The sequence below is a fragment of the Acinonyx jubatus genome, chromosome D4 (genome assembly GCF_027475565.1).
Source record: "Acinonyx jubatus isolate Ajub_Pintada_27869175 chromosome D4, VMU_Ajub_asm_v1.0, whole genome shotgun sequence".
Classification (NCBI taxonomy): Eukaryota; Metazoa; Chordata; class Mammalia; order Carnivora; family Felidae; genus Acinonyx; species Acinonyx jubatus.
Window position 1 is genome coordinate 90871391 of NC_069391.1, and position 15351 is coordinate 90886741.

Below are 15351 nucleotides of genomic sequence, written 5' to 3' on the forward strand. Positions count from 1 at the left end.
TTGTTCTTGTCTCTGCTGAGAAGCCAGGAAGGAATTTGAGTGACGGGAGTGAGTTCCTTCCCACAGCTCAGAAACTATCTTCTGCGGCTTATCACCTGACCTCTGTGCGTACGTGTGTGTTACCACGTTGTGCCTCCAGGTGCCTTGGGTAGATGGTTTGGCGTTTGTAAACCAAGTCACAGAGTGGTTTCAGTTCATCACTGTTTCATAATTGGTGCTGAACTTTTAGCATAAAGTCATTCCTCAAGATTGTATCCTTGGACTGCGTTCTTATGAAAACCCTGGGTTTAGGGGCGTCTGGGTGGCTCAGTCCATTAAGCGTCTGACTCTTGGTTTTGGCTGAGGTCATGATCTCACAGTTCTTGAATCAAGCTCCACATCAGGCTTCGGATTCTCTCTCTCTGCACCTCCCCTGCTCATGTGCGTGTGCTCGCGCGCTCTCTCTCTCTCTCTCTCTCTCTCTGTCTCAAACTTAAAAAAACACACACACAAAACAAAAAACACCGAGTTTATGTTTCTGGAGCTGGAACAACAGCATTTCAGGAGCATTGTCATCTGTGGTCACATGCATGTCATTTCTGATGCTGTGTCTTATCATGAGGACCGGGCCCCAAAGTTCTCCAGGCCTGTTAGAAATTCTCATGGACACAGTAAATTAATGTAGTTAACTGGTCATGTATTTTTAATATGTATTGTATAATTTTATTTTGTTTCTTTTATTTTTTAATTTTTTAAAGTTTATTTATTTTGAGAGAGAACAAGACTGCGAGCTAGGGAGCGGCAGAGAGAGGGAGGGAGAGAATCCCAAGCAGGCTCTGTGCTGTCAGCACAGGGTCCAAGTGGGGCTCGATCTCATGAACCATGAGAGCATGACCTGAACTGAAATTAAGAGTTGGTCCCTTAACCAACTGAGCCACCCAGATGCCCCTGCATTGTGTAATTTTAGTTGGAAATGCTGCAAGGTCCTTTTTTTAATGCCTCAGGACCTTTTAAATTCTGTTTCTTCAATACAGTAAGCGTTATGTTTTGGTTAGAAATAAAATCGCAAATATTTGCTTTTGTTTAAGGTACATAATTTCTATTGTGTACAATAGATTATTTTGTCATTAGTTGCTATCTGAAAAGTTTTGGTATCAGTATTTTTTTCACTTGATATATTGCAGTTCAGAGGCATATCACATAATTTATTCATCTTCATACTTCAACCTTTTTGATGGTCTGCCTTCATTTTTGTCAAATCACTTTTTCATTTCTCAGTATTGCTCATAGGTCCTACTTAAGTTTTGAGTGTGTAATATGTAGAAATAGACTTAACTTCCACAAAGAAATGTGCCTTCTCCTCTTTTTCTTAAGCCACATTATTTTCTTGGTCTAGCTTTTGTTTTCACACTCTTCAGATTGAGGTGCGGGTGCAAGAAATTTCCCTGTCTTCTTATTTCAACTCAAAGCCAACAACAGGAGTGGTGGTTTGAGGTGTCTCGGTCTCACCACCCAGAAGAGAAAAGAGACGGTGAAGCCGAGGGCTCGTTCTTGTGTGAAGGGCTCAGCTTCATGTGGCTCCAGATCCCTTTTGTCCGATGGGAATTTAGGTTCAGCATAACCAGACCCCCTGCCTTTTCCTGATTTTTATGTGAAAACTCAAGAGTTTTAAGTGTCGGCAGCTAGTTCACTGGGCTAATCCTGTGCAAGCCAAACAGAATAATCTGGGGGTCCATTCTGCCCACAGGCTGCTAATATGGTGCTTCTGATAGAAGGACTAGAGTTCCAGCAAACACAGTAAAACCCGTTTGGAGCGCAGGCGGTGGATCCTTCTCCGTGTGTTAGAAGGTCCCTAGTGCCTGGCACAGGCCTCGCGTGGAGGTACTCGGTGAGTGGAGAGGCGATGAGGACTGGGTGTGGTACTTGTTGAGGCCACGGACCGTGAGCCCCGCATTTCCCACCTGACCTTGTGTCCTCCGTGCAGTAGGAGTGCTGGGCTGGAGCCACATGATGCCACCTCAGCTGTGGGGACTGTAAATGCTGGAAGCCTCTGCCCGTGAAGCCTCCCCAGTCCCCCCCCTGGCTGGACATCCGCTCTTGGTGCTCAGTTCCCGTGGCTCCACATGCTGCCCCTCCTGAAACGCCACGTTTCTCCCCCGCACTTTTGTTCTGCTCATCCTCCTCCCAATCACTGGCTGAGAGTGCCCTCGGCAGAAGCCATGTCTCACTTGCTCTGGTGCCCACAGACCGGGTGGGGATTCTGTAGTTCTCTACAGTGTGGCTGAACTAACATTTCTCTCCTGAAAAGTCTCATGAGAGAGGTGCTGTCAGAGAATTGACAGTAGTTGCACGGAAGCGCAGAATGCAGGCTCTTGGGAAATGGTGGATTTGAAGTTTCTCTCCTCCCTAAAAGCAACGAGGAAACTGGCACAAATTGTCAAAATCAACTTTTTCAGGGCTCTGGAAATTAACAAGAGACTTGTAGTAGCTTAGGAAGTGTTTGTTCAAGAAGAAATATTTGAATCTTAGAACACCAGGTTTTCTTGCCCTGTTCCCATAAAGCCCTCCAGTTCTGTGTTAGCCTTGAATGTCATCAGCGCACAATCACAGTGAGACCAGGAGCCTGGCAGTCACTGGAGGGAGAAGGATGGGATTGGATTTTCGTTCCTGGAAAATTGTCATTATTTGACCCGTCTGGTATTTCTTGGAAGACCCCACGGGCAGACTGTTTTTATTTGGTCTGACTTCGAGTTCACCCAGTATGAAAAGCCTTTTCTTTGGGACCTTTGTCCAAATAATAACAGACAATTGATGAACTTTGTGATTGTCAGAGCTGATGGACAGCAATTGAGCAAACAAGTAGGCTAACCCAAAAGCTTAAAAGGAAAAGCCGAGGACGTGACATCTTTAGGGACTTGGACCTTGAAAAGCTGTCACATTCCTAAAAAGCCCAGGCACGTGTAACAGGGTTGTGCACAAACTCAGGGAAGACCTAAGAAGGCTCTACACTCACATGTTTGGCTAACCCTGAGGTTCTGTGCAAGTAGGAAGTTAAGTCTAGGGCAGAGTGGTCAACTACCTTACTGGGTGTTGAGTGCATGCCCCAACATGCACAGAAGCCCTTTGGTGATGACTGGGAGAGTTGGTGGTTCTAGGTGTTTGGGAAATCCCTGTCCAATCATTAGCACTAATTTAACTGGGCGAGAGTTCAGTGGTCACAGGTAACAAAGAATGCAGGCTTTTCAGAATCTATTCAGAAACATCACTAAACAATAATAACAGTAAGGAGGTAGAACAACAAATCTAGGGGTGGGGTCAGATTTCCAGAGTTCCACATTATTTAAAATGTTCAGTTTTCAACAAAAGTAATGAGTCATGCAAAGTAACAAGGTGTAGCTTCTACACAGGAAACAAAGCAAACAACAGAAACTTGTCTTTGAGAAAGACCAGGCCTTGGACCTACTAGATGAAGACTTTAAATCAGCTATTTTCATTATGTTCAAAGAACTAGAAGAAACCATGTACAAAGAACTAGAAGTAGGACAACGTCTCATCCAGTAGAGCATATCAGTGAAGAATCATTATAAAAATAACTAAATAGAAATTATAGAGTAGAAAAGTATGCTATTGACCTTTTTAAGTTTTTTAAGTGTTGTATTTATTTTTGAGATAGAGACAGAGTGTGAGCAGGGGAGGGACAGAGAGAGGGAGACACAGAATCCAAAGCAGGCTCCAGACTTTGAGCTGTCAGCACAGAGCCCGATGCAAGGCCTGAACTTGTGAACCACGAGATCATGGCCTGAGCTGAAGTTGGACTCCTAACCAACTGAGCCACCCAGACACCCCAACCTTTTTAATTTTAAAAACTCAGGATTTGAGCAGATAGAAGATAGAATCAGTGAATTTGAAGATAGGTCGGTGGAGATTATCTGAAGAATAGAATGAATATGAAGAAGGAAGAAAAGTCACCAGTGCCTAAGAAACCTGTGGGCCACCATCAAGCATGCCAACGTTGTATAACAAGAGTCCCAGAATGAGAGGAGAAAGGCAGAAGGAATAAAATATTTAAAGAAATAAGGTGTGGAAACTTCCCAAATTTGATGAAAAATGTTAATTTATACATGCAAAAGCTCAATTAGCTGCAAGTAGGATAAACTCAAAGAGTTACACGTCAAGACACATTTGAGGGGCATCTAGATGGCTCAATCAGTAGAGCATGCAACTCTTGATCTTGGAGTGATGAGTTCAAGCCCCACATTTGGTGTACAGATTGCTTTTAAAAATAAAATATTTAAAAGGAGCCATTATAATCAAAGGAGAGCTGAAGACCTAGAATCTTGAAAGCAGCAAGAGAGAGGTAACTCCTCATGTAGAAGGGAACCCCAATGAGATGACCAGTTGATTTCTCATTAAAAACCATGAAGCCCAGAAGGTAATGGGATGACATATTGAAGGTATAGGAAGAAAAGCTTGTTACTAAGAATTGTATGTCTAGAAAAATGAAGGAGAAAATGAGGACCTTTTCAGATTAGCAAAAAGCTCAGAGGGTTTGTTGCTGTATGCTTGTCCTACAAGAAATCCTAAAGGGAATCTTTCATATTGAAATGAAAGAACATTAGGCAGGAAGTTGAATCCACATTAAAAAATAAAAAAACACTAGTGAAGTAACTCTATAGGCATATAGAAAAAGCAGAATAAATATATTTCTTATTTGTAAGTCTTTTTTTTTCCTGTATTATTTAAAAGACAACTGCATAAAACAACTGTAAGTCTCTATTCATGTATATTTAACATGTAAAATGTAATTTGTAGATGTAGCGGCACAGTTGAGAGGAGCAGGAAATGACGCTACAAAAGAGCAAAGTTTTTGAATAATGTTGAAATTAAGTTGCTGTTGGGGCACCTGGGTGGTTCAGTAGGTTAAGCATCTGACTCCTGATTTCAGCTCAGGTCATGATCTCATGGCTTGTGGGTTCAAGCCCAGTGTTGGGCTCTGCACTGACATCATGGAGCCTGCCTGCTTGGGATTCCTCTCTGCCCCTCCCCTGCTCGGGAAAAAAAAAAAAAGAAAGAAAAAGAAATTAAATCGATATTAATTAAAACTAGATTAGTCCTCAAGGCAACCACTAAGAACTCAAAAAACATGATAGAAGAAATGACAAGGGAATTAAAATAGTATATCAGAAAATATTTAAGGGGTGCCTGGGTGGCTCAGTTGGTTAAGCATCTGACTCTCGATGTCAGCTCAGGTCATGATCTCACAGTCCTGAGATTGAGCCCTGCATCAGGCTCTGGGCTAAGTGTGGAGCCTGCTTGGGATTCCGTCCCTCTCTTTCCCCACCTCTCTCACTTGCACCTGTTCTCTCACTCTTTCACAAAAATAAAAATAATTAAAAAAGAAAATATTTAACACAAAAGAATAAGGCAATAATAGAGAAAATGCATCAAACTTACAGAAATAAGTAGCCAAATAACACATAAATTGTGTCTTATCATTGATTACATTGTGTATTTAATGTACACTCCAATAGAAGGAGGTTGTTAGAAAGGATAAACAATATTCAACTTTATGCTGTCTACAAGAGACATACTTCAGATTCAAGGACATAGATAAATTGAAATTAAAAGAATGGAAACAGATATACCATGCAACAGTAACCGAGGGAAAGCTGGAATGGCCATGCTAATATCAGGCAAAATAGACTTTAAGACAAAAAAGCATTACTAGAGAAAGAATGCCATTTCATGATAAGTCTATCCACGATCAAAAAATTATAAACATATATACACCTAATAACAGCAACAAAATACACGAAGGGCTGACAGAACTGAGAGGAGAAATAGGCAATTCAGCAGTAAGAGTTGGAGACTTCCAGAAATACTCTTGAATGGCAGTTGCATGACCAAAGCTGCATGCCCTTGGCCTTGGGTCAATTGTTAAAGTTCCCTGTCGTGTACAAGGGGATCAGGTAGACTTCATGGGGGTGTCAGGAAAACTGGCTAATACACAAGAAACACTGACACCTGATGGTGGTGTGCGCTTGCTCATTGTCACTTCCTTGCTTTCCCCATTTTACGGTGGGGACAGTTAAGGCATAGGTAGGCGGAGTGAGTTGTCTAAGCTACTGGATGGTATAGCCAGGAATCAAAGCCAGACCTGTCGACACCACAGTACCTTCTAACGTGTGTCATGTCCTGCCTGGGATCATGGGTCTGTTTTCCAGGCAGCTGTGTCTGGGACGCTGGTCATCATGTAAAACCTCCCAGATGACCTTGGGCACACAAACATGGAAAGAGTACTATCTCTGCCGATCCGAGCTGGAGTTCCGAATGGAATGTGGGCGGCCAGAGAAGGACTTCATCTGCAAAGCCATTGCCGGGCACACAGGTATGGTGGGGAATGTAGTCCTGTGTGCTTTCCCACTGCTCACTCCTCCTGGTTGAGTGTCGTGGGACTTGGTGTTCAGCCATTGAGCAGGAAGGTGACACTTGATGAGTACGTGCCCTGCTGCGTTCTGTATTTGCGCCGTGTCACTTGGTGCCTGCGGTAATCCTGTGAAGAAGGAATTGTTACATTTATTTCAGAGTAGAAAGAAAGAAAGTGAGATATTAGGCACTTGTTTGTGGCTTTGTGGGTGGTGGACAGGGGCAGTCCAGGGTGTGAAGCCCTAGTTCTTTCTGTCTACTGCTCACCCCTAACGAGCACCTGTGTGCTTCTGGGAATGCAAGAGGAAGGAGTGTCCTGCCTGTCTTTCCCCAGTCTGAGTGTCCATATCCCAGGCATCTGTGTATGCATTCAAGGCCAGTCTGTGTTCTCTTCCAGGAGAGATAGACGAGCTGGCTTACATCTCAACCAAGGAGTGCCGGTTTGATGGGCAAGAGAAGTCCATGGTGTGCACCGTGTCCTCGGACGGCACCGTCCGTGCCTGGGATGTGCAGGAGGTGAGCCTGTGGAGGGGCCAGGGTGTGACCCGCTGGGTCTTAGTGAGGTCTTTCCCTTTTGCCAGCTATTTAACCCTCCTGGCCAGCTTGGAGGTGGTGGGATCCCCGTGGTACAGACGAGAACTCTGAGCTGCAGGAGACCTGGTCACACTCGGAACTCAGGTCTGATGGCAGATGGAGCCTGATCTGCCTTTGACTCTGTGCTGCCTGCCTCGGAGAGGTGGCCACCTGCCTCAGTGCCAGTCCCGGACCTGCAGCGTCTACTTTGGAGCCAGTGCCCAATCTGGGTGGTTTTTCCCAGACAATTGCCACTTTTAGTTACCCTCGTCTACCAATTAAGTGTTGAGACCTTGATAACACGATCGGTGTTTTCATGGTTGGTTGTCACAGTTAAAAAGCTTCCTGGTCTTATTTTCTCACGTGGTTCTCACAGCAGCCAAGCAATATGTGCATTGTTATCATCATGATTTTATAGACCGTCAGTCCAAGACCAAGAGGGAAGGTGTCTCGGAGTCTTGAATCATGTGGTTCCCTGTAAATCCATGGGTTCTGTGCTTGTAGACAGAACCCAACCTCCTATAAAGGACTTTTTCCTGGATAACTACAGATCAACTCACGATTTTCCAGGTCCTTGCTACATTAGGTAGGGAGCCTGCTCATGTCCCCGTTGGTCAGGTCTGCTGGAAGTGCCCGGTCCTGCTCATGGGAGCCTCGTGCACCGAGAGCAGAGGGGCTCCCCTGACCCCCCTGGCCCCTGTGAACAGGGCATCCTGACTCTCAGCAAACTTCCTTGTCAGTGTGCGAGGGAAGCAGACCACTGGGAGCTGTGTCTTTGCACCCCCATGCTAGCCGTGGGGTCACTGCTCTGCCCACATGTCACGTTAGAGTCTGGTAAGTGTGGGTGTGCACCACCTTTGGCCACATGGGGACACTTGAGAGGCCACCCGAGGCTCCTGGTGGTGAGTGAGCCTCAAAAGCCTTAGCTGGGCTCTCGCCAGATCGTGAGGGCCAGGGGGCTGGGGCAGGGTCTGGGGACAGAGGCGGGTGGTGCTGGGTGGGGGGACTTTGGGGATGGGCTGTGGTTAGTTACAATTTATTTTGCTTTTGAATCATGAAAGTGAAACAGTTGAGGGTTTGGGAAGGTCAGGACTAGGAGATATTTCATGGGTGAAATAGTTCTCCCTGCCTCTTCTCAGCAGCTCTTCCCAGAGGTGACCACTGTTCAAGTGCTGTCTGAACTGGTTCCCGGTTCAATTTACCAGTGTTTATGTTAGTAGACTCAGTTTCTCGATCTGCATGCTTCGGAGGACATGTTGTCTGCCTACTTTACAGAAACTTCTCTAGTTTCCAGGTCCCCATTCTTATCCCCTATTGTTCTGTTTTGTTTAAAGGGTCCAGAGTCATTTGTGTCCTTTCTCTCTGCTCTATGGTCAGGTTTTCGGTTGTTGGTGGTGGGTTCCTGTTTCTTGTGCTTGGTTTCTAGGGTCATTTCGTGGGAGGGCCCTGCGTGTGCCGGTGCGGGGGGCTCCCCGCCTCCTTGTGCCTTCTCTGAGGACCCGCCTCAGCTGCAGACCCCTAGCCGAGGTGTGTGGATCCAGGCCAGGACCCGGCAGGAGACCCGGCAGCTGGGAGGGCCCAGCACTGCCCAGATACATGGTTCTCAACTTGAAAGGGGCGGGCGCCTGGGTGGCTTAGTCAGTTAAGCGTCCGACTTCGGCTCAGGTCATGATTTCGTGGTTTGTGAGTTTGAGCCCCGCGTCGGTCTCTGTGCTAACAGCTCAGAGCCTGGAGCCTGCTTCGGTTTCTGTGTCTCCCTCTCTCTCTTCCCCTCCCCTGCTCATTTTCTGTCTCTCTTTCTCTCTCAAAAATAAATAAACATTAAAAAAATTTTTTTAGGGGCACCTGGGTGGCTCAGTCGGTTAAGCGTCCAACTTCGGCTCAGGTCATGATCTCACAGTCTGTAAGTTCGAGCCCCGTGTCAGGCTCTGTGCTGACAGCTCAGAGCCTGGAGCCTGCTTTGGATTCTGTGTCTGCCCTTCCCCTGCTCATGTTCTGTCTCTCTGTGTCTCAAAAAGGAATAAAAACATTAAAAAAAAAAAAAGGGGAGGAGAGTGCTTTGGTGCAGACTCAGCCGACATTTTCTGGAAAGAGCCCTGTGGTCCCGTTGCAACCACTCAGCTCTGTCCTGCAGGAGCGGAGAGCAAAGAGAGATACGCTGTGTTCTGGCTGAGCTCGTGATGCGGCTGATGGACAGGTGCACATGTTTTCATGTGTCGTGAAGTATTCCTTTGATTTTTTTTTTTTCCACCAAAATACAAATATGGGCAGTGGGCCAAGTTGTACTTGCGTGTGGTCTGTGTTTCCATCATGGGCCTGTTTCAGAGCGGTCTGTGCACATTCTGCCTGGTTGCACAACCTCAGTACTCTGCACGAGCAAATCTCTTGTAGAAGACGACCCCTCTTTCCTCCTCCTACATCCACACAGGATAACCTTCCTGTCCCCACATAATAATGTGTATTCTTAGTATTACAATCATTGTGTAAAAGCTGTTCACACCAAGCCAAGAGGCGAACTAACATTTTGCTTTTCTGGAAGTGAATAAATATTCCTAATCTGTTGAGACCACATTTTTGACTGGTGATACTGGTGTCTGATCTGGCTGTCCATCCGGTTGTATCCACTGCCCCCGGAGAATTCTAGGGTTTGAGTTTGTCTTTTTCTGGCATCAGTCTTGGTGCCACCAGCAGAGCTCCCTTCCTTCCTGTGGCAGGCGTGTGGCCTGTGGTCCCTGGTGCGTTCCTGCAATCTGTCCCCCTGACCTCCTGCAACCAGGAGTCTCTTGCCTTCTTCACTGACGCTGTGTTCCTCAATACTCCCTGCCCTTCCCCCATCACTGGTGCCCAGCTCCTGCTCGCCGAGCTCTTGCTGGTTGATGATGGTCATCACCTTGCTGCTTGAGCAACAGAAATCAGCTGAGAAAGCAACCCATGGAGGAGTCAGACATCTGGTTGGAAAGAGATACAGATCTTGGTGCAATGAACATGTGCTAGAACAAGGTCGTAATGACCCGGCACTGGAAAGGAAGCCCAGGGGGCAGCCCTGGGACACTGGGACAGTGGTTAGTGGATGGTTCTCTGCCGCCCTTCAAGTACCCTGGGCCTACTGGCACTGACTCTTTACCACCGATTCCAGTTGTACAGTCCTGGGAGAGGCTGTGGAATCACCCAGCTCGGGCCTCGGCCAGGGCACGCCGTAGGAAAGGGGGTGTTCTGCGCGGGGCGGCACAGACATGCCCTGTGAATATTCATACCTGCGAGCCTGAGTTAGCCGATCTAAATGGGGCTGCCTGAGGACAGGCGAGAAGTTCTCTCTATGCAGCCATAGTGGCCCAGGCTGCGCTCCCTGGCCGGCCTTCCTCAGTGGAGCTGGGTAACCACCGTGTGCACGCCTGGCCCCCCGCCCCCCAGTGCTGGTGGGGCCTCTCAGCCCTGGGGAATTTCCACACACCCTCAGTTTATCCACTGCTCTCCAACGTCTGTGTTGTGCTCTTTGCTGCGTGGATCCCGTGAGGGTGGGGACCCTTCTCTTCCCCCCTGTGCATCCCCTGTGCGCACTAGGGAATGATTGTTGAACGAACAAAAACAGTACGTTTGTGAAACGAACAGCCCCCAAGAAAGTTGTTATGTTCCTTTTGTTGTTGCCCAGGGCACAGAGATCTGGTCAAGCCCTCTGCAGCCCGCTGCTCTGGTGGACGTGGTGACCTTCCCTCGGCTCCAGCTGGCCATCACCGTGGATGAGCGTGGCCTCATCAAGGCTTGGGGAGCGGACAACGGGTGGGAGCAGGCCTCCTTCCGCCTGCCTACATTCTCGTCTGCTTTGCAGGCCTGCGAGCATCCAGAGGGCCCTTTCCTGCTGGTGAGTGACTGGCTCTCAGGAGCCTCTGCGTGTCCTAGCCGTCCCCCAGGGTCGTGGACACTGTGATGGGGGGCGCCTGGAGCTGGGCGCTTGCTGTGGCAGACCAGGCAATGATTCTGCTGTCCGCACAGCCCGTCTCCCTGGCCCCCCTCTGCCAGTCCCCGGGTGTCCGCGAGACCGGGTCGTGGGCTGCCTGTGCCCTTGCTTTCTGCCTCCTGACCTTGCTTGTGTTCTTTCCTCTCCCTGCAGTTCCTTCTCTCTTCTGCATTCTTACCCTTCCTTCCCTTGTTTCAAGTCCCAGCTATGGTCCAGCTCAGGAGAAGCTGAGGCACGTTTGACAAAACATGAGCGCTTGCCCAGGACACCAAAGGCGGCTGTTACCAGGATGTCCGTTTAGAAGTGACTCAGGCATCGGGAGGGTTTGGTGAGAAGAAACCAGGAAAGTGGGTTTACGGTGACAGGTGGACGAAGTGGCTCTTGGCTGGAGGCAGTGTCCCCACCGGTGGGGAGGAGGCCCTGGAAAGGACGGGCAGGCTGGTGTCCCAAATATCAGGAGGAGCGGGTATCCTGGAGCAGCTTCATGTGCGCACGGAATCAAATGGAAAGGGACTAAGCTCAGCAAACCAAACAAGTAATGTCTAGTGAAACAGATTTCTCATAAACCACTCTGCAATGGTTGAAGACTTCAGAGTAAGTGTGATTGGTATCCGCAGATGCGTTTGAGAATCTGTCACGCAAACGAGGAGGCCGTAGGCTCTCCCTGGGAGTGGTAGACGGTGTGATGCCCAGTTACTTGTCTGCGAAGGGCAGTTGGAGAAGTAGAGCGCACGCAGTAGTGGAGAGCAGAGAGCTAGGTACAACAAAAGGGTCCGGACCGAGGCTCAGGAGATGCGGCGGAGACCAAGTGCTGAGCCCAACGCTGCGGCTGCTTTGCCCTGGAGACGCTTTCCCCAGGCAGCCGAGAGGCCACAGACCTTTGAGAGCTGAGGGGACGAGTTGGGGTGCGGGGCCACTGAGGGTCAGGCCCCATGCCTCCCCTTTTACTTGGGGGTTGTCGAGTGGTACGGCCCAAGAGGAGGGTGTGAAGGTTGGCAGTTGCCCACCCTGGCTGCAGCCTGGCACCCCGGCCACCTGGGAGGAGTTTGCGAAAATCCTTCCTGGGCCAGGAGAACACCACCGAGACCTCATGTTATTTCCGTTTGCAAATGTAGCATTCAGCACACGTTTAGAGCTAAGGGGACCACGAGAGAGGAACTAGTACCAGCCACAGTGGCTGGGTGAACCGCGGGTGACATCGGGAGAGCCACAGGGTTTCAGATGCTGCATTTGCTGCACACTGAGACAGCTGTGGCCTCTGTATCCAGGGAGGTGACTTTGAACAGAGAGCTCAGAACTATGAAAAATGACGCAACAGATTTAGAAAAGAGCCAAGTAGAAATTCCAGAACAGAGAAATGGGGCACAAAGGTTAGCTCGGGGGCTGGGGGTCATAGCAGGGTGGACAGTGGAATCACTCTAGAATGGGGGGCATAGGAGAGCTTGTGGGCCTCTGGCAACTTCCAGTTTCTTACTTGCATGGCGACGTGAATATTTGCTTTGTAACAATGTATGGAGTGCTATATTTGTGTTTTGTGCACTTTTCTGTCTATGTGTTTTCTGCATCAGTGAAAAGTTCATAAGAGAGGTTACCTGGAGTGACATGGGGATGTCGAGTGAGGTGAATGGGAAGAGAGGGGAGGAGATGTAGACAGTGCTCCTCAGGCTTTGGTGGATTGTGAACTACCGAGATGTTGTTTAAATGCAGATTCCGATTCGGTGAGTCCCTGGGGGTGACTAAATTCTGACTTTTTAACAAGCTTCTTGGTAGTATTGGTACTGCCTGTCCGCAGACGACACTTTGAGTAGCAAGGCCATAGAGGAAGACCCATGACAAATTCTGGTATTTGGTAGCAGGAGCAGGTGAGGGAGTGCATGGGTCAAAGGCAACATTTGAAGAGGTGACAGCAGATGTTTTCCTAAAGTAGACTAAGGACGTTAATCTCTGGAATCAAGAAGGCCTGTGAACCCCAAGGGGGATAAACCAAAATAGATCTGCACACGGGCCTGTCAGAGTGAACTGAGATTATCCAAGGACCAAGAAAGCACACGGGCCCGTCAGAGTGAAGATTATCCAAGGACCAGGAAAGCAGCCTGGGGACGTAGACTGCCTTCAGCCTCTGACTTCTTAACAGCAACTGTGGGACCTCAGAGACAGTAGAATGGTATCTTGGAAGAAATAATTGCTGGCCAGGAATTCTAGAAGAGAAAGTGTCCTTCAGGAATGAAGGGGAATGAAGGCATGTCAGATAAAATGGAGAATTAGCACCAGCCACACCACCAGTGAGAAGGACACGCGTGGGACTTGAAGCAGAAGGAAGATGAGCAAAGCTGGTATCCCAGGGTGTCGGGAGACGTTGATGAACAGCACTGGTGGAGGCAAGGAGACCTGAGGGTACCGACTGTAGAACAGCAGTAACCATGTCTTGTGGATTTTAAACTTAGGTGCAGAAAAGAAATTTGTGATGTCAGCATTTACATTAGGAGAAGGTTAGGAAGCACTAAACAGCCCAAGATCCTTGAATTGGGCGGGCTCAGTCATGTCCTGATGGGCAGGGACGTCTGTTAGGCAAGGCCGCATGTAGCAGAGAGAAATGGAGGAGCGTGTAACCTTTAACTCGTGAGAGGAAAAGGGGTAGGATCAAGTCTGGCACCAAATTTGGCTTATCAAGCCTGATGAAGCCACATGAGCCCCAAGAGGATATGAAGAGGTAATCTGCCATATAACAATCTGCTTTTGGGGACAGTGGCTCCCAGGAGGCTGGTCTGAATGGCTGGAGGCCAGCAAGTGACTGGCTTACTCTTCCTGTGGGTGGAGTAGGCGGTGGGAGGGCTAGTGCGCAGGGGCCGGGTTTCTGTGGGTCGAGTTCTCGGCAGGTGCTCTTTATCTGCTCGGCCTGATTGGGAACAGAGCCGGGGGACCAGCAGGCCTAAAAGCTGTCAGCAACCAAACATCAAAGGTGGAGTCGGACTCCAATATGCTTCCCTTCTGATGACTTTACTGTAATTCTGTCTTCGGGCCGATGGCTGAAATGTGCAGATTTTATCTCCTTGAACCAGGGCTTGTGTGAGCCAGCCATTTGTGCGGTGCCCCATGAGGCTCATAAGGTTCGTTCGGGAGCTCGAGTGTTGTGTATTTGAGAAGTGAAGTGAGTACCTTGGTCGCTGTTGGTATGTCCGGGTCTCCAGAGGGGAGGCGGTGTCTGCTATGTGCGGAGACATGTGTGATGGCCATTTATGTCTTGGGGGGGGGGCGGGGAGTCCAGGGTTCCTGAGGTCTTCACCAAGAGGGAGAATTTTGGACGAGATGCTTTGTTTCTGGCCACATGGCTGCAGCGCTGGCAATGGCCTGAGAGCGTAAATGTGCATCTGTGGCTGGTCCTTACCTGGGGCTTCCCGGGCTAGGGTGACCGCCCGAAGTTAGGTCCACATTTATCAGGGATGTTCCCGTTAGCAGGTGGGCTGCAGTGGTGGGCCCTTCGCGTGCGATGGCAGCAGTGCGGCCTGTGCACTGCGGGATCGCTCTTTCCTGTTTATCTAGAGGGTGGCCTTCTCCAGGGTCCTTGCATGTGACACGGGTCTGAGGACAGCAGGAACTCCTTCCTTGCGCAGAGGGAAAGCCCAACATGACCCAGGCCTGCCTGGGTCCTGAGGATGCCATTTTTAGGTCAACAGGGAGGCTTCTGTGGCTGTGCTGAGCCTGCAAGGTGCTGCCCCCACATCCCCAAGACGTAACGCCTCCCTGGGAAGTCGGGGGCTCAGACCCTCTGAGCACTAGCCACACCACAGGGCCCAGATGCGGCCGGCAGCATTCGCTGGATGGGTTGTTGTGTGGACAGCAGGCTTTGGCCACAAGCACTCGTGTTTTTTGGGTTGCCCTGTAGGAGGATGGGGCAGGGTCAATTCCCTACTGAGATTTGGCTCAGATTTGGAGATTGCTAATTCTGTACATGTACCGGGAGAGGATGGTAAAGGGTATCCCCACTCACCACCCCCCAAATTCATGTCTACACAGAGCCTTAGAATGTGACCTTATTTGGAAATGGTGTCTGGTTAAGGATCTCAGGTAAAATCATCCTGGATTTAGGTTGGGCTGTCATAAAGGGAGGAGAAGACACAGACACACAGAGAAAGCCCTGTGCACACTGAGGCAGACAAGTCAAGGAAAGCCCTAGAGTCTTTAGAAGGAAAGGGCCCTGCCAGCACCTTGATTTTGGGCTTCTAGCCTCTAAAACCATGAGAGAATTAAAAAAAATTTTTTTAAAATTTTTTTTTTTCAACGTTTATTTATTTTTGGGACAGAGAGAGACAGAGCATGAACGGGGGAGGGGCAGAGAGAGAGAGGGAGACACAGAATCGGAAACAGGCTCCAGGCTCTGAGCCATCAGCCCAGAGCCTGACGCGGGGCTCTCACGGACC

General features: G+C 49.0%; 1 protein-coding gene across 6 annotated transcripts in view; it reads left to right on the forward strand.

The window, feature by feature from the left end:
- Window positions 1-15351, forward strand: part of CDK20 (cyclin dependent kinase 20) — a 56987-nt gene that overhangs the window by 12610 nt on the left and 29026 nt on the right. For 4 of the 6 annotated variants that reach the window (XR_008291346.1, XR_008291347.1, XM_053205374.1 and 1 more), the window contains exons 9-11: window positions 6204-6367; window positions 6803-6921; window positions 10628-10837. Coding sequence is in view for 4 of the 6 variants with exons in the window: in XM_053205374.1 (XP_053061349.1) it covers window positions 6204-6367; window positions 6803-6921; window positions 10628-10837 (493 nt within the window). In the remaining 2 variants the exon portion in view is untranslated. The other 2 variants (XM_053205376.1, XM_053205377.1) reach the window with 2 other exon arrangements.